This window comes from Chiloscyllium plagiosum, chromosome 1, assembly GCF_004010195.1.
Source record: "Chiloscyllium plagiosum isolate BGI_BamShark_2017 chromosome 1, ASM401019v2, whole genome shotgun sequence".
Lineage (NCBI taxonomy): Eukaryota > Metazoa > Chordata > Chondrichthyes > Orectolobiformes > Hemiscylliidae > Chiloscyllium > Chiloscyllium plagiosum.
In genome coordinates, this window is record NC_057710.1 from 91875577 (window position 1) to 91895802 (window position 20226).

General features: G+C 41.9%; 1 protein-coding gene across 1 annotated transcript in view; it reads left to right on the forward strand.

Annotated features, from left to right (window-relative positions):
• gabrg1 (gamma-aminobutyric acid type A receptor subunit gamma1) overlaps positions 1 to 20226 on the forward strand; it is a 149917-nt gene that overhangs the window by 88501 nt on the left and 41190 nt on the right. The window contains exon 4 of the mRNA XM_043700492.1: positions 12421 to 12641. Coding sequence (XP_043556427.1) covers positions 12421 to 12641 — 221 coding nt within the window. The remainder of the gene's footprint in view (positions 1 to 12420; positions 12642 to 20226) is intronic.

Below are 20226 nucleotides of genomic sequence, written 5' to 3' on the forward strand. Positions count from 1 at the left end.
TTTGATTGACAGACCTGGCTGCCTCGCGGACTGGCAGTGTCATCTGTCTCTACTGTTTCCAAAAGATTCAACTTGTTCCTGACAGGTACTTTCCCCCGGGGTCTCTTGCACCTGTCTCCTCTCTGCCTTCCTCATCGTCTGCTCTCTTCTGGTACGATTGGTGTAATAACCTCGCTGAAAGATCTCGTTCTCTCGGATGAGCCTAAGGTCATCGAGTTCTTTCATCAGTGCTGCAATATGCTCTGTCAGTAGCTGAACGTGCACACACTTTCCACACTTATACGAGCCAGACACACCAGAGTCGTTGACCTCCCACATCATGCACGTAGCACACTGAACCAGCTTGGCAGTCATGTCTTCACCCTCTTCAACTGTGGCGTAATCACTTCACTCAACCTCCTTGTCGAAGACTCCTGAGCTAAAGCCTCACTCTTCAATCCACAGGAACTTCCTTGGACCCTCTTTTTGGGGCAAATCTGTGGACTTTTAATTTAGGTTAGAGGAGGCCCTACTATGTAGGACCTGGGGTCTAGAACACACCCACTCAAATATGCGCCACGACTTCACTTCCGCCCAGCTCCCGCTGCTCTCTGCAAAAAAAGCGTTGCACATTTCCTCTGATTTTAGTTGGAATAACTGTGTTTTACTTTGAAAATAATGACCTATTCTAAGAAATATTAAAGTGATTTTAAAACAATATGTTTTGCTGAAATATGTGTCTCATTTGTTGTTGCTATTTTGTGCAGAAACCTGTAGGGAACCTGTTTGCTGTTGGCATTGCTTTTGCACTTTGTCCCTAAATTCAACAGCAAAGAACAATAATGGGTTAGTTGAATAATTACTGGTCAGCCAAGATGGTAAAGGTAGCTATTATCTCTAAGGGTGAAAAACCTTGCTGTGCTTTGAGGGATCTCTATTGCTGAAATTTTGTGTAATTTGCTTTTAGATGCTGCATCTGCTGTAATTTCTACAGGTGGTACAGTTTCTTTTGAAATAAGTGCCAAATGTCCGTATCTGTGCTGGTGTGCACTTAGCATGTCACTTCACCACTGATCTCTGTGACAGGATGGAAAATGAGGTTCTTTGATCCATCTCATTGCTATTTGTAAGCATTATACTAATGAGTTGAAGCGTGTCATGATTATTTTTGGAACATTGGACATCAAAGCAGCTGTTGGAAAATTCCCAAGGGGTGCCCAATTTCATGTTACAATTCAGAGATCCTTGCAATCTTAGAAGGGATGTTTGCTCACCAGGAGCATGGGTTGCTGGCAGGGCAACTATACTGTACCATCTATTCTGAGTTATGATTTGTAGTGCTTTTTCAAAGTACATTTTGTATCCTTGCTGCATTTATTTGCATATCATTTACCTATTCTGCTGCTGACAAACACACTGCATAGCATGTGGAGCAACAATCTATATGGCATGTTTAACAGAACAAAGCTTCCAAAGCTTCACATGAGCATTATAAAATAAAATATTGCACTAAGCCACATAAGAGGAATTTAAGCAAAATGACCTAAAGCTTGGAAAAAGTGCCAGGTTTTAAGTTAAAAATCACACAACACCAGGTTATAGTCCAACAGGTTTATTTGGAAGCTTCCAATTATACCTGTTGGACTATAACCTGATGTTGTGTGATTTTTAACTTTGTACACCTCATTCCAACACCGGCATCTCCAAATCCAGGTTTTAAGGTGTGACTTAAAGGGAGAAGGTGAGATAGAGAAGACAAGGTATTCATGAACTTAAAGCCTAGGCAACACTGACAGTGAATGAGTAAAATTGGAGTTACTCAAGAGGCCAGAATTAGATGAATACAAATATATAAAGTTGGAGGTGGATTGCAGGAATAGGGAGAGTTGAGGTCATAGATGGACTTTTAACTATGAATGAGATTATTAAAATCAAGGTGTTGTTTGACTGGGAGCCAATGCAGCTCGGTAGTGGACGTGACAGCAGAGTTTTAAATGTCCTTATGTTTAGAGAGGCATATTGTCTGAGAGACCAACCAGGACTGCATTCAAATAGCAAGTCTAGAGGTCATGAATGCATGAATCAGGGTTTCAGCAGCAGATGAGCTGAGACTATGGATTATATTACAGAGGTGGAAATAGGTGCTGTTAGTGATGGCATGAATATATAGCTGGTAACTCATCCTACTGTAATGGCGTATTGGTGAACAGACTGATATGCTGTCAGACAGCTGCCAGAGAGAAGGTTAGATTACTTACAGTGTGGAAACAGGCCCTTCGGCCCACCAAGTCCACACCGACCCGCCGAAGTGCAACCCACCCATACCCCTACATTTACCCCTTACCTAACACTACGGGCAATTTAGCGTGGCCAATTCACCTGACCTGCACATCTTTGGACTGTGGGAGGAAACCGGAGCACCCGGAGGAAACCCACGCAGACACGGGGAGAATGTGCAAACTCCACACAGTCAGTCACCTGAGGTGGGAATTGAACCCGGGTCTCTGGCGCTGTGAGGCAGCATGCTAAGTGCTAAGGTGTAGTTGCTTGCTAAGGAATGGAGGTTTGAGTGGGGATTGAGGAACGTGGCTTTAGCATTCCCAGTATTTAATTGGAAGACATTTCTGCTGACCCAATAGCGTGTGTCAAAACGTCAGTTTGAAATTTTAAACGCTGCGTGGAAGTCAAGAGGGGTCTGGTGGTTTAGAGCTGTGTTTGTCAGCATACGATAACAAAGAAAAAGTTGTTTGCCTTCAGGTGATGTCGCTGAGATTCAGAATGGAGATGAGAAATAAGAGGAACCAAAGATAATTCACTCTGGACTCATTTCAACATGGAAGCATGAAAGGTGACCTTATTGGAACATGTAGGATTCTGAGAGGACTTGGCAGGGTAGATATGGGAATGTTTATTTTCCCCAATGTCGGTGAGTCTGGGACCAGAGGGAATAATCTCAGGATAAGGGGTCACCTTTTTAAGACAAAAATGAAGAGGAATCTCTTCTCTGAGGGTGGTGAATCCGGAGAATTCTTTACTGTGAAGGGCTAATGAGGCTGGGACTTGCAGTCTATTCAAGGTTGAGATAGACAGATTTTTAATTAGTCAAGGAATCCGTGGATATGGGAAGAAAGACCTGAAAGAGGAATTGAGGATTATCAGACCAGCCATGATTCTCACTGAATGGTGGAGCAGACATAGTCAGAGATTTGTAGTGCTGTACAGCACGGAAACAGACATTGCAGTCCAACTCGTCCATGCTGACCGTACATCCTAAATAAATCTAGTCCCATTTGCCAGCTTTTGGCCTTACATCCCAATAAATCCTTCATTTTAATATACCCATCCAGATGCCTTTTAAATGATATAGTTGTACCAGCCTCCAGTACTTCTCCTTGGTGGCTCATTCCATACACGGACCACCCTCTCCATGAAAAAGCTGTCCCTTTTAAATCTTTCTCCTCTGCCCCATGCCATCTAGTTTTGGACTTCCCTACCCTGGGAAAAGTCCTTGTCAATTTACACTATCCATGTCCCTCATGATTTTATAAACCTCTATAAGGTCACCTCTCTGCCTCTGATGCTCCAACGAAAACAGTCCTAGCCTATTCTACCTTTCGCTGTAGCTTAAACCCTCCAATCCTAGCAACATCATTAGAATTCTTTTGAGAACCTTTTCATGTTTCACAACATCCTTCCTATAGCAGGAAGACCAGAGTTGCATGCAGTATTCCAAAAGTCATTGGCCTTACCAGTGTCCTGCACAGTCGTAACATGACCTCCCAACTCAATGCTGGCTGAATGGTCTACTTCTGCTGTTATGACTACAATCTTATGAAATTGAAATCCCCTACTATTATGACCCTATTTTACAATGTTTGTCTTTCTTACTGTCTCTGAAATTTGTCTGGATATCTGTCCTGCTATCTCTTCCTGATTTTGTTTGTTTAGGATCTATGGTATACACCCAAAAATGTAATTGCTTCCCTTGTTGTTAGTTTCTATCTGTATAAATCCATTTGAGGAGCATTCTAAGATATCATCGCTCCTTATAGGAGTAAATGACTCATTGATCCATATTGCAACACCACCTCCTCTTTTACACCATCCTATGTCCTGAAATATTGAGCTGCCAGTCCTGTCTCTTCCTCAACCATGTCTCCATAAAGCAATGCTGTCATTTCAAAGTACTGTGCATTTCTCACAAGATTTCTTGCTTAAAATAAATGCCACTCAATCTTATCATACTGATGATCTGTGGGTCTCTCGGTTCCGCAATTGGTCAATTAATGCACGTGTAAACGACTGTTTGTCTAACATGCAAAAAAATCATTTATTATATATTACACCGCTGGGTTGGGCAGACTCTGATTCACCCAGAAGTATGAAAAGTTATTGGTGATCAAAAGAATCCAACAACTTTACAGAAATTGCATAAGGTTTGTATACATTATTCATCATCAAACATGGAGCATGATCGCATAGTAACAACCAATCAATACATGATATCACTTCATGGGTAGTTGCTTGAACCAATGATATTGATTAAGTCATAATGATTTATGTCACCTTTACAAAGATTTGCAGCTTGCAAAATGTAGTATAGTATTTCCTCTACAAGGACTCGCAGCTTGCAAAATGTGGTTAGTTTTTTTATATAGCTTTAGAGACTAGCTGCAGATGGTCACATAGGAACAGGGAACCATTTTGTCTCTAACTGCAATTTAGAATTAACTGTTTTTTGGAATTACATAAGTCTGTGGTTTCTTGTTTCTGTCTGGTTCAGTGCAATCTAATTTAGCAATGCAGAAGCCATTTTGTGCAGCTCATTGATCCATTTTGTCCTACCTCCCAGAGGCCCATATCCTCAATACTCCCTTGTGCCTTAACTTTCTATGCTGTGCCTGCCAGATTGACTTGGCTATATTTTTCTATTTTTGTCTGTTCATCACCCACTATTGTATCTCTACTCATTCCCTGTTAAATTAGTTAAAAACCTCACCAACAGCACAAGCAACCCCTCCACCCACCTTCCCCACAAAGGTATTGGTTGCATTATGGCTCACTTTCACCTGTGACTTGCAAAGGTCCACCCCCCCCCCCCCGCCCCCCGCAGAAATAGACCCGATGATCCAGGAATCTAAAGCCCTTCTTTGGCACAAACTCTCCAGCCACACTTTCATCCATTCTATCTGCATATTTCTCACCTATTAGCGGGCGGAATTTTTGACATCCCACTTTTTAATCTGATGCCTAGCTCCATAGGTTCTTATTACAGGACCTCATGACTCTTTCTACCCATGCCTTTGGTCCCAATGTGAACAACGACCTCCGACTGTTCACCTCCCCCGCACCTTCAGAATACAGTGCAGCGGTTCAATGATATCCTTGACCCTGGCCCCAGGAAGCCAGTGCACCACCCTGGAGTCACATCTGTGCCTGCAGTATTGTTTGTCTGTCCTGCTTACTCTTGAGTCTGCTGCGTCTACAGGATGTTTTCTCTCTCTCCTTATTTGTGAAGCTGATTCTGATTACATTCCCACAGCCCTGTCATTCTCACCACTTTCCAAATCAGCAAAGCTGTTCTTGAGTGAGCTGTACTCTGGGGCTTTCCTGAGTGCCTCCCTTCTTTTGACTGATCCTTCTCTGACTGTGTATTTCCTTAATCTGTGGGATGACAGCATCTAAAAAGATGCAGTGCACATAATTCTCAGCCTCACTGGTACACTGCTGTGCCTGCAGCCGATGCTCAAGCTCGAATCACTTGAGCTGATCAAACCAGAGGCACTTTCTGCCCATGTGCTCATTCAGATTGCCAGGAATGTTTAAGGTATCCCATACAGACTCTACAATAGGTATTTCTGCATTACCCTGCCATGCATTTGGCTTTTAAAAAAACTTACCCTACATTTAGTAACTCCATGCTCTTGTGTAATTCACTGCTTCTCAATTGTAATTATATTTTTCAAAGTTCTATTATGCCAGACTCAAAGACACTATGGTTAAAATGATCAATTCCTTCCACTGTTTCCTGCTGGACAACATTATTTCCAACCTTGATATTCAGTAGTTTATTTACCCAATATAGGCCAATGGTGCTGCTTTGAAAAAGTACCATAAAGACTAAATTCCCACAGTGTGGAAACAGTCCCTTCGGCTCAACAAGTCCACACCGACCCTCTGAAGAGTAACCCACCCAGACCCAACTCCCTCTGACTGACAGACCTAACACTATGGACAATTTAGCATGGCCAATCCACCTGATCTGCACATCTTTGGATTGTGGGAGGAAACCGGAGCACCTGGAGGAAACCTACGCAGACAGAGGGAGAATATGCAAACTCCACACAGACAGAATCGAACACAGGTCTCTGGCGCTGTGAGGCAGCAGTGCTAATCACTGAGCTACCATGCCACCCCACGGCACAGTGATGTCTTGCTTTACCAGTGTTGCTTTACATAATTAAGATCACAAAAAAAAGGAATAGGTGTAAGCCATTTGATCTTTTGAGCCTGCTTCACCATTCAGTTTACTCTTCCAGTACAGTTACATCTACCTGACAATGTCGAAGATTACCTAATAAAAACTGAAAGAACTGCGGGTGCTGTTCTGAGGAAGGGTCACTGGACCAGAAATGTTAACTTTGATTTTTCATTACAGATGCTGGTAGACCTGAGTTTTTCCAGCAATTTCTGTTTCTTTTAGAAAATAGCCCAGGTATGTTCTTTCCACAAAAAACAGGACAAATCCAACCTGACCAATTACTGCCCCTCAGGCTTCTCTCGATCATCAATAAAGTGATGGAAAGTGTCATCAACAGTGCTACAAAGCAGTACCGGCTCAGCAGTAATCTGCTCAGCGATGCCCAGTTTGGGTTCCATCAGGGCCTGACCTCGTTACATGGACGAAAGAGCTGAATTCCAGAGGAAGGTGAGAGTGACAGCCCTTGACATCAAGGCTACATTCAACTGAGTGTGGCATCACTGACCCATAGCAAAACTGGAATCAATGGGTATTGGGCACAAACTCTAAACTGGTTGGAGTTATACCTAATATATAGGAAAATTGTTATGATTGTTGGAGATTGGTCATCTCAGCACCAAGACATCTCTAAGGAATTCTTCAGGGTAGTATGCTAGGCCTAACCATCTTCAGCTGTTTCATTAATGACCTTGCCTCCATCAGAAGATCAGGATGTTTGCAAATGGCTACATAAGGTTCAGCTCCATACATAAGTCCTCAGACACTGAAGCAGTCCATTTCTAAATGCAAGAAGATCTGGACAATATCCAGGCTGTACTGACAAGTGGCAAATAACATTCGTGTCACACAAATACCATGCTATAACCATCAACAATAAGAGACAATCTAACCACTGCCCCTTGACATTCAATAGTGTTACTATCACTGAATCCCTCACTATCAACATCTTTGGGGTTATCATTGACCAGAAACTTAACTGGACTTGCCACATAAACACAATGGCTACAAGAGCAGGTCAGAGGTTAGGAATACTTGAGTGACTAACTCACCTCCTTACTCCTCAAAGCCTGTCCTCCATCTATAAGGCAGAAGTCAGGAATGTGATGGAATACACCTCACTGGCCTGGATGGGTGCAGCTCCAACACCATTACAAAAGCTTGACACCAATCTAGGACAAAGCAGCCCACTTGATTGGCACTCCGCTCCCTCCACTACCGATGCTCAGTGGCAGCAGTACACACTATCTGCAAGATGTACTGCAGAAATGCAGAAATTCACAGACAGCACCCTCCAAACCCACGACCCCTTCCATCTCTAATGACAAGGGCAGCAGAACACCATCACCTTAAAATTCCCCACCAATGGCATTGTGAGTCAACCTACCGTAGGTGGATTGCAACAGTCCAAAAAGGTAGCTCACCACTACCTTCTCGAAGGCAACTTGGGACAGGCAATGAATACTGGCTAGCTAGCAACACCCACAACCCTCAAATCAATTTTGAAAAAAGCAAAATACTGTAGGTGCTGGAAATCTGAAGCAAACACAGAAAATGCTGAAGAAGCTCAGGTGTTTTCTGAAGAAGAGTCATATCAGAACTGAAACACTACCTCTGTTTCTCTGTCCCTAAGTGCTGCTAGACCTGCTGAGTTCCTCCAGTGTTTTCTCCAATTGATTCAATATGGCTGATCTTATGCCTCAGTTCTACCTTCCTTACTCACCCCTAAATCCTATCTGTGCCCATTTCCCTTTATTCCCATTATATCTACAATTAATGAGTTAAGCCTTAAATACTCAATAACTGAGCATTCACTGCTCTTCAGGATAATGAATTCTAAAGATTTATAATGATTAAGTGAAATCACTTCTCTTCTGTTCTAATCTACATGTCTGAACCTTTCTTCTGAGACTGTCATTCATAGTTCTAGACTCCCCACCCAGTGGGAGCATTTCTATCTCTAATTACCCTTTGAGAATGTTGCATGCTTCAATTAAATCATCAATCATCCTTTTTAATTCGAGAGAGTGCTAGCCTAGTGTACTTGATTGTTAAAAATCATTTAGAGCAGCAGTAATCCATAACTAATCATGATCTGTGATCGTTCACAGTTGCCACGGTGTGATCATCATTAGCGATCCGTCACTTTCTTTAGAAAACAAACTATTATAAAATTTGTCCAAATGCTACAACCCATCAGGAGTTATATTTGCTTAAAAAAATTGAATTAGCCGTTATTAATAATATGGGTTGGACGAGCTTTATATTTCCTAAAAATAAAATGCTCTGTGCTCCTTATTTGTTAACTTCCTATTGCATTATCCTGTAGAAATCCAGCAAGAATAGTTTAGAAAATAACATAAAGCTTGCACCCAATAAATAACATTTGCTGGTCATTGAAATGCATGGCTGTTTCAGGTTGTTATATAAATATTAAATGTTGAACAATTACAAATTTATGGAGACATTTGAAATAATTGCGTGAAATGTTTTTATAGCTCAGTTCAAGCACTCAAAGCTCTCCAAACTAATAGGCTTGACTTATTTTCTGGTTGCAGTCAACACGCCTCTTTTGGGCATCCATGTATGGCTTCATTTATTTCAACGTTTAAACATTTATACTTCAGAGATTTTTAACACACCACCTATTGAGAACTAGATGTATAATCCTGAAAATGGTCTGAAGAGAACATCACTTAGCATAAAACACATCAATAATTTACATAAAATGTACTGTTCTGACCTTCAGTGGCCTCTTAAGCTCATTGCAGGGTCACATTTAGAAACTAGTTAGTGAACAGGAAGGAAATGGAGTAGGTAGTCAGGATCTGTGAGTGAAATGTCATGTTTCTCTGTCAGGTCACATCACAGAACGTTGATATCCAGAAAATATTTGTTCAGTAGCCTACCAACAAACAGAAATGTTTATAAATCCATCATACTTCTCAGTGTATCAGATTAATGTCTTTTGATGGGAGCTGTGTGCACGCCTCATAGCAGGAGTCAGGATGTCGGGAAGAAAATATATCAGATCATGGAAAAGGCAACTTAGAAAGACACTATTACAATAATCATGAGGAACTTCAATATGCAATTGGACTGGGAAAATCAGATAACCGATCTCAAGAAAAGGAACCTGTGGAATGTCTGCAAGATGTTTTTTTTAGAGCAGCTTGTGGTAGAGTTCTCTGGGGAAGAGTCGATTCTGGCTTTGGTGATGTGTAATGAGGCAGACTGGATTAGGGATCTTAGGGTGAAGGAACCCCTAGAGCCCCTAGAGAGGCAGTGACCATTGTATGATAGAATTCACCTTGCAATTTGAGAGGGAGATGCTGGAATCAGATGCAATGGTATTACAACTGAGACAAGGTAACTACAGAGACGTGAGGGAGGAGCCAGCCAGAGTTGATTGTAAAAGAGCCGAGCAGGGAAATCAGTAGATCAGCAATGGAAGGGGTTTCTGGGGGTAATGGGGGATGCACAGCAGAAATCCATCCCAAGGAAAAAGAAATGTATGAAGCAACCATGTCTGACAAGAGAAGTCAGGGACAGCATAAAGGCAAAAGAAAGAGCATACAAAGTGGTGAAGTTTAGTGGGAAGCTTTTAAAAACCAGCAGAGGAAAAATAAAAAAAAGGGAGAAACGATGAAATACAGGGATAAGCTAGCTAGTAATATAACAGAAGATTGCCAGAGGTTTCTTCGATAAATGCAATGTTAGAGAGAGCGAAATGCGGACATTGAGCCGTTAAAAAATGAGGCTGAAGAAACGGGCATGGGTAACTAAGAAATGGCCGAGGAACTGAATAGACACTGCATCAATTTTCACAGAAGAAGACACTAGCAGCATACCAAGAGAGTCAAGGTAATGGCCATCACTAAGGAGAAGGTGCTAGGGAAGCTGAAAGGTCTGAAGGCAGATGAATCACTCGGACTAGTTGGACTACACCCCAGGGTTCTGACGGAGAGATCTGAGGAGATTGTCGAGATATCGGTGGTTATCTTTCAGGAATCGCTGTAGTCAGGGATATTCCCAGAGGACTACAAAATGTCTCATGTAACACCCCTGTTTAAGAAGGGAGGAAGGCAGAAATCAGAAAGTTATATTAATTCCCGATGAAGGGCTTATGCCCGAAACATCGATTCTCCTGCTCCTCGGATGCTGCCTGGCCTGCTGTGTTTTTCCAGCATCACATTTTTCAACTCAGAAAGTTATAGGCTGGTTAGCCTGACCTTGTTCTTTGGTAAGATTTTAGAATCTGTTATTAAAGATGCGATTGCAGAGTAGTTAGAAGTGCCTTGGAAAATAGGGCCAAGTGAGCACAGGTTATGCCTGAAAAATCTTTTAGAATTCTTTAAGGAGGTAATGAGCAAGGTAAACAAAGGAAAACCAGTGGACACAATCTATTGGGTTTCCAGAAGGTCTTTGACAAGGTGCCAAATGGGAGGCTGCTAATAAAAGCCTATGGTGTTAGGGGCAAGGTACTGACACAGATAAATGATTGGCTCACTGGTAGAAAGTAGAGAATGGGGATAAATGGTTTTATTTTCATGATGCCAGCTAGTGACTAGTGGAGTTCTGTATGGATCAGTGATGGGATCATGCAACAGATAAATGATCTGGATGAAGAAACTGAGAGCATTGTTAAGTTTGTAGATGATGCAAAGATAGGTGGAGAGGCAAGTAGTGTTGAGGAAGCAGGGAGGCTGCAGAAATACAGGCTAGGAGAATGGGTAAAGAAATGGCACATGGTATACCAAGTGAGAAAGTGTGAGTTTACGCACCTTAGTAGGAAAAATAGAGGCATAGACTATTTCCTAAACGGATTAAGATTTTAGAAATCTCAGAAAGTTCAGGATTCTGTAAAGGTTAGCAAGCAGATTTAGTTGGAAGACAAATGACAATGTTAGCATTCATTTCATGAGGATTCAAATACCAGAGCAGTGAAGTATTTCTGAGGCTGTATAATGCTGTGGTCAGACCGCATTTGGAATATTGTTGGCAGTTTTGGACCCCAAATCTAAGGAAGGACATGCTGGTGTTGGGGAATGTCCAAAAGAGGTTTACAAGAATGAATCCAGGGCTGAAGGGCATGTTGTTTGAGGAGTGACAGGCTCTGCACTCGATGGAGGCCTGGATAGATTGGATATGGAGAAGATGTTTCCACTGGTAGGAGAGACCAGGACACTAGGACGTGCCTCAGAGAGAAAGGACCACCCTTTAGAACTGAGATGAGGAAGAATTTCTTCAGCCAGAGGGTGATGAATCTAAGGAGGTCATTGCCGCAGAGGGCTGTGGAAACCAAGTCTTTGAAGTGTATTTAAGACAGAGATAGGTTCTTGGTTGGTAAGGGAATCAAGGCTTGTGGAGGGAAGGCAAGAGAATGGGGTTGAGAGACATATGAGCCATGATCAAATGATGGAGCAGACTAGCTGGGCCGAATGGCCCAAATCTGCTCTTATATGTTATGGTTATTCCAAGCACCTTAAATCCTGTCGTTAAATCACAAACATTAACTTGAAAGTAGATTATGTTCAGTTACTTGACCAGATTCAACTTTTTGCAATTTTCTAAAGAGAAATTGAAGATTTGTCTAATTTGTTTATGATTTTTACTTTTGTCTATAAAACTCAGAGTAGGCTTTTTAAAAATCTTTTGGAATAATCCTTAAGTGTCGTTTCCATTTGTTGTTGAATTTTGTTTTAAACATTTGAAGCATCGAGTTTACTGCACCAACATTTTGGTTTTGATATTATTGTTAAGTTAGATTTGATGCTGAAAACAATTTTGTGTAGAAGACATGTCCATGGTGTTTGATATTATGTTGGATTTATTAAACTGCCTTCAATATCCAAGAAATTATAAAGCACAGGAAAATTATTTAAGGATGCCATAAAGCAAATATAGTTCACACTTAATAATGGAAATGTTGAAAGAGGAATATGATTCTGATTCTTTTTCAGGAATATACCATTGACATATTTTTTGCACAGTCTTGGTATGATAGCAGACTGAAATTTAATGGTACAATGAAGGTTCTCCTGCTAAATAGTAACATGGTTGGCAAAATCTGGATTCCGGACACATTTTTCCGAAACTCAAGGAAATCGGATGCTCACTGGATAACAACTCCCAATCGATTGCTACGTATTGGGAACGATGGAAGAATACTGTATACGCTAAGGTAAGGCAGTTGGATAAAATACTGAACACTGTGGATCAAGCAATTCACTGGAAATACTTCAGTTCTATTTCCTTCCAAACTAAATGAAGAATTTAATTTATATTAAAGTTTGGGGTTTTAAAAAGTTCCATGTGTTATTGTGGTTGTGAACTGGTGTTAGTGGGAGCAGTGCCAAAACTGTCAGTAGACAGTTGGCTTACGGTTTTGTAAATATACTGATAATTTTTTGTGCAGAAAAATGCTTGCCAACAACATTAAGTATTAATGTTAAGTGAAGGGTATATTTTATTAAATATTATTGACTGGGGAATTAATGGCAAGGATGTCATCCAATTTCATTTGGGGAAGTTCTCCTGGAATCAACAAAAAGTCTCTATATATCCAATCTGTAATGCAGAAGACTCAATATAAGGTTTTCAGTAACCTTTAAGAGAAAAATGCACCAGGCTACAAAACTTTGTTGGTTTTATTTTACAAATAGCCCCTGTGCTCATTGCTGAGTAGCCACAAACTTTGCTCGTAAATGCAACAAGTCTGTTATCAGCATGTCCTGTAAAATCATGAGTCAAATGACTTCAAACAGAATGTGCTAATTAATATCCTGAATTCAGAGTTATTTTGTGTGTTTGTTATAATTTTAACATGATTTAATTTTCCTGCAGAAAAATACTCATCCATTTCCATTCCTGAGTAACAGCTACTCAAAATAATATGTAAACCCTGTATAGAGTTGTGTGTCACCAATCGATGAATTCTTTCAGTAGAACCTGGCCAACCAGTGCGTACCAGCACTGATGATTCATTACTCATTTTTATATTTGTCACGAATTTTAATGCAAGATTGATTACAAGTCTTGTCAGATCGGTTCAAATACTTTTCTTCAATGAGGATATTAGAATACTGAAGCAATGACTGCTTGCATTACATTCAAACCCTAATCTGGCATCTCATCGAGACCTGTTCCATGAAAACCAGGTTGAGCTTTTCAAGTGTAGCTAATAAGTTAAGTTCAATGTAATTCTGCTTGGGCATGTATTCGTGAGTGCACAATCTTAAGGCCTGTAAAGAGATGAGAAAGAAATGTCAGCACTTGAGGACAACTACCATCATAATATGGAAATGTTAATGGATCTGTGCTGGAAACAGACAACACTACAACAATAAAGTATATTCAAATAACACCTTTAAAGCAAATTCTCAGTCAGACTATAGTCAGTGGGGAATAGGGGATGAAACTTTCCAATAGGTAAACTCATACAAGCTGCAAAGGGAAATCATTACTGATGTTGAGAACCAAGCAACTCAACCACAAGATGTCATTAGGGCCGTGCCCTACACCTAACTAACTTCAACTTTGCATATAGTGGCTTGGTAATACAGAATTTCAGTTTTGCTGAAGCTTGTGTTAATCAGAACAGATGCACAATATAAACTTTGAATTTTAGCATTCTTGTCTGTCCCGATGAGTGCAAGACAATGAGCTTTACTTCAGTGTTGTTGAACCTACTTGTGGGCTCCTGTCTGAGAAGGCTTTTTATTCAAAGACAATTAGTGCTTGGTCAAATCATTGGACACTGAGCAACAAGGACAATGACACGCATTTGAATGATGACAGTGAATTATCCCAGCCACAAGACACTTGTGGTTGGTAAACAGAAGCTGCAAAATGCTACCAGTGCTGATACCTGAAAATACAACATGAGCATTGGTGTGGATTTGATTTCATTCACACCTGAAACGACTTTAACTCTTGAAGAACAGTACTGTTTTAAGAAGACAGAGACAATATTTTCTTTTATTCATTCAGGGGATGTGGGTGTCATTGGTAAGGCCAGCATTTAATACCAATCTCTAATTGCCCAGAGGGTAGTTAAGTAAAGGCAGCATTTCCTTCCCTAAAGGAGAAGAATGAACCACTTGGATTTTTCCTCACAATTGACAATAGTTTTGTGGTTATTCTAATTTCAAATATTTATTGAATTCAAATTCCAGCATCTGCCATGGCAGAATTTGAACCCAGCTACCCAGAATATTGTCCAGAATCAGGGTCTCTGGGTTAATACTACTAGCCCATCACCTCCCCATCAGTCATAGAAATGGGTGGTAAGCTGTTCATTTCCTTATTAGATGATTTAAAAAAAGTTGGCAAGAGTCATCTCAATGGATAGAGATTCCAACTCTGACTTATGAGATCAAACAAGTGTAGGAGAATCTACAAAAGATGGCTGATGCACTTTCCAGAGCGACTGTTGACAGCCTTTACAACAAATAATGAGGAACCTATTAGTGGCATTGAATTATATATTTGGGCTACAGCGATCCAGTGGTCAGCAACCCAAAACAGACTCAAAATCTGACCGGAAGAAAAGAAAGACCAAGAATGTTGGTATTGAATGCAAGGTTGACCAGATCAAAGAACTGATGGGGTGGCCCATGTAGACCTATTTTGGACTTGGACAGCATTTCTCAATTATAGATGACCTGCTGTTTGATGATAGGCTGGTCGTTCGAGTTTTTCTGTAAAATAACATGCCAGACCAGATACTCCAAGTGGCCAAATAGAGAGCTGGGCTTGGTTATCTGTGCAGAGCCCTGGATCTCAATGTGTTTGAGGCTTTCATAGCTGACTGTGAAACTTGCACCATTCATAGACTTGAGTAAAGAGAGCAAGTGATCTCCACCAGGCCATCGGAAAGAGTGAATATTGACTTATTGATGTTCAATGGCTGTTCTTATCTTTATTGCTGCTATTTTTCATGGTGGATACAGGTAAAGCAGGTTTGAAAGTGCTAACATCAAAGTAGTTATCAGGGTGTTATTTGAAATGTTCACTATATTTGGCACTCCACTTGTAGTCATGTCTGACAATGCACTTCAGTTTCCTAATGGGTGCTCAATAATGAATGGTCAGCTTGAGATTAGTTCAACATTTGTATGTATAACCAGTTTGAAAAGATAATCACAGTTGAAGGGGAAAGCTGAGCATGGGGTCAAGAGTATTCTTGTTTCGTGGAAAACATTGACTTTCATGCAGCCTTCTTGGATTAGCGGTCCACCCCATTCCAATGTTGTTTATTGCTTTCAGAATTGCTGATGGGGTGAAAGCTGAAAACGTCACTCCCTAGAAGGAAGCGATTAACTCCGCAGTTGAGTCTAAGGGGATATAAGAATGTTTGTTGAAAAAAAAGGAGAGTCTTAACAATAGATATCATTGTGCATGATGACTTGCACATGGATGTGGGACAAAGAACAAAGAAAATTACAGCACAGGAACAGGCCCTTCAGCCCTCCAAGTCTCCACTCGATCTAAACCTGTCGCCTATTTTCTAAGGCTCTATATCCCTTTGCTTCCTGCCCATTTATATATCTGTCGAGATACATCTTAAATGTCGCTATCATGCCTGCCTCTACCACTTCTGCTGGCAACACATTCTAGGCACACCACACTCTGCATAAAGAACTCCCCATGCATATCTTCCTTAAACTTTTCCCTTCTCACTTTGAAGCTGTGACCGCTCGTAATTGAGTCCTCTGCTCTGGGTAAAAGCTTCTTGCCATCTACCCTGTCTACACCTCTCATGACTTTGCAGACCTCAATCAGGTTCTCCCTCAACCTCCATCTCTCTAATGAAAGTAATCCTAATCTACTCAGCTTCTGTTCATAGCTAGCGCTCTCCATACCAAGCAACATCCTGGTGAACCTCCTCTGCACCCTCTCCAAAGCATCCACATCCTTTTGGTAATGTGGTGACCAGAACTGTATGCAGTATTCCAAATGTGGCCGAACCAAAGTCTTATACAACTGTAACATGGCCTGCCAACTCTTGTACTCAGTACCCTATCTGATGAAGGGAAGCATGTCTTCTTAACCACTCTGTTGACCTGCGAACCTCCTCTGCACCCTCTCCAAAGCATCCACATCCTTTTGGTAATGTGGTGACCAGAACTGTATGCAGTATTCCAAATATGGCCGAACCAAAGTCTTATACAACTGTAACATGGCCTGCCAACTCCTGTACTCAGTACCCTATCTGATGAAGGAAAGCATGTCTTCTTAACCACTCTGTTGACCTGCGTTGCCACCTTCAGGGTTCCATGGACCTGAACACCCAGATCGCTCTGTACATCAATTTTCCCGAGGACTTTTCCATTTACTGCATAGTTCGCGCTCGAATTGGATCTTCCAAAATACATCACCTCGCATTTGCCTGGATTGAACTCCATCTGCCATTTCTCCTCCCAACTCTCCAATTCTGCTGTATTGTTTGACAGTCCCCTTCACCATCTGCTACTCCACCAATCCAAGTGACATCTGCAAACCTGCTAATCAGACCACCTATACCTTCCTCAAGATCATTTATATATATCACAAACAACAGTAGTCCTAGCACAGATCCCTGTGGAACACCACTGGTCACAGTTCTCCATTTTGAAAAATTCCCTTTCACTACTGCTCTCTTTCTCCCGCTGCCCAGCCATTTTTTTATCCATTTAGCTAGTATACCCTGGACCCCGTGCAACTTCACCTTCTCCATCAGCCTACAATGGGAAACCTTATCAAATGCCTTACTAAGTCCATGTAAGTGACATCTACAGCCCTTACCTCATCAATCAACTTTGTCACTTCCTCAAAGAATTCTAATAAGTTGGTAAGACATGACCTTCCCTGCATAAAACCATGTTACCTATCACTGATAAGCCCATTTTTTCCAAATGAGAATAGATCCTATCCCTCTATCTTTTCCAGCATCTTACCTACCACTGATGTCATGCTGTCAGGTCTATAATTACCTGGATTATCCCTACTATCCTTCTTAAACAAGAGGACAACACTAGCAATTCTCCAGTCTTCCAGGACCTTACTGTGTTCAAGGATACTGTAAAGATATCTGTTAGGGCTCCAGCTATTTCCTCTCTCACATCCCTCAGAAACCTGGGATAGATCCCATCCGGACCTGGGGACTTGTCCACCTTAATACCTTTTAGAATATCCAACACTTCCTACCTCCTTATGCCAACTTGACCAAGAGTAATCAAACATCAACCCCTAAGCTCAACATCTGTCATGTCCCTCTCTTGGATGAAGAATGATGCAAAGTACTCGTTAAGAATCTCACCCATTTTCTTTGACTCCATGCATAACTTTCCTCCTTTTGTCTTTGAGTGAGCCAACCCTTTCTCTAGTTACCCTCATGTTCCTTATATATGAATAAAAGGGTTTGGAATTTTCCTTAACTCTACTCGCTAAATGAATTTCATGACCCCTTTTAGTGCTCTTAATTCCTCGTTCGGCTTAGGGATATTTCTCCGACATTCTACCAAAGCTTTGTTTGTCTTCAGTCACCTAGACCTTATGTATGCTTCCTTTTTCCACTTAGCCGGTCTCACAATTTCACCTGTCATCCATGGTTCCCTAAACTTGCCATTCCTATCCCCCATTTTCACAAGGACAAGGTCTTTGGACTCTTCCATCGTCAGACCACAGCGAAACGACGGTTGGAGGAGGAACGCCTCATCTTCCGGCTAGGAATCCTCCAACCACAAGGGATGAACTCGGGTTTCACCAGTTTCCTCATTTCCCCTCCCCCCCGCCTGTCTCAGTCAAATCCATCAAATTCAGCACCGCCTTCCTAACCTGCAATCTTCTTCCCGACCTCTCCGCCCCCACCCCAGTCTGACCTATCACCCTCACCTTGTCCTCTTTCCACCTATCACATTTCCGACGCCCCTCCCCCAAGTCCCTCCTCCCTATCTTTTATCTTAGCCTGCTGGACCAACTTCCCTCATTCCTGAAGAAGGGCTAATGCCCGAAACGTCGATTCTCCTGTTCCCTAGATGCTGCCTGACCTGCTGCGCTTTTCCAGCAACACATTTCCATCTCATATTTCTCCGACATTCTACCAAAGCTTTGTTTGTCTTCAGTCACCTAGACCTTATGTATGCTTCCTTTTTCCACTTAGCCGGTCTCACAATTTCACCTGTCATACATGGTTCCCTAAACTTGCCATTCCTATCCCCCATTTTCACAGGGACATGTCTGTCCTGCAATCTAATCAACCTCTTTTTAAAAGCCTCCCACAGATCACATGGATTTACCTTCAAGCAACTGCTTCCAATTTACATTCCCCAATTTACATTCTAAAACTTAGGGAATTGTGATCACTATTCTCAAAGTAATCCCCTACTGAAACTTCAACCACCTAGCTGGACTCATTCCCCAACACCAGGCCCAGTATGACCCCTTCCTGAGTTGGACCATTTACATTCTGGTCTAGAAAACCCTCCTGAATGCTCCTCTGCTACATCTAGACCTCTAATACTAAGTGTATCCCAATTAATGTTGGGAAAATTAAAATCTCCTATCACCACTACCCTGTTGCTCGTACATCTTTCCATAATCTGTTTACGTATGTGTACCTCTATTTTACGGTCGCTGTTGGGAGGCCTGTAGTAAAGACCCAAAATTATTATGGCACTCTTCCTATTTCTGAGCTCTGCTCATATTGCCTTGCTGCTCAAGTGCTCCATAGTGCTCTCCTTCAGCACAGCTGTGATATCCTCTCTGACCAGTAATGCAACTCCTTCACCCTTTCTACCTCCCTCTCTATCCCAGCTGAAGCATCTATATCCTGGGATATTTAGTTGCCAACCATGCCCTTCCTTCAACCATGTCTCAGTAAGAGCAATAACATTATACTCCCACATACTAATCCAAGCCCTAAGTTCATCTGCCTTACCTACTACACTTCTTGCATTAAAACAAATGCACCTCAGACCATCTGTCTGTTTGCGTTCATGATCTGCTTCCTGGCTATTCTTACCCTTTGACGTGCTGACTTCAGTATCTAGTTACTTACAGGCTTTAGTTACTACCTCCTTACTGTCCACTAACTTCCTCATTTGGTTCCCATCCCCCGCCACATTAGTTTAAACCCTCTCCAACAGCGTTAGCAAAAGCATCCCCAAGGACACGGTGGCACAGTGGTTAGCACTGCTGCCTCACAGCGGCAGAGACCCGGGTTCAATTCCCGCCTCAGGCGACCGACTGTGTGGAGTTTGCACATTCTCCCCGTGTCTGCGTGGATTTCCTCCGGGTGCTCCGGTTTCCTCCCACACTCCAAAAATGTGCAGGTTAGGTGAATTGGCCATGTTAAATTGCCCGTAGTATTAGGTACAGGGGTAAATGTAGGGGAATGGGTCTGGGTGGGTGCGCTTCGGCGGGTCGGTGTGGACTTGTTGGGCCGAAGGGCCTGTTTCCACACTGTAAGTAATCTAATCTAAAAAAAAAAAGACACTGGCCCAGGTGCAGACCCATTCAATTTGTAATGGTCCCAACTCCCACAGGACCGGTCCCAATGCCCCCAAAATTTGAACCGCTCCCTTCTGCAAGCCACGCAAGCATCCCGCCTATTCTTTCATTTCTATTCTGATTCACATGTGGCACTGGTAGCAATCCTGAGATTACTACCTCCGGAGGTCCTATTTTTTAACTTGGCTCCTAACTCCCTGAATTCTGCTTTTAGGACCTCATCCCATTTATCACCCATATCATTAGTGCCTACATGCACCACGAGTTGGCTGTTC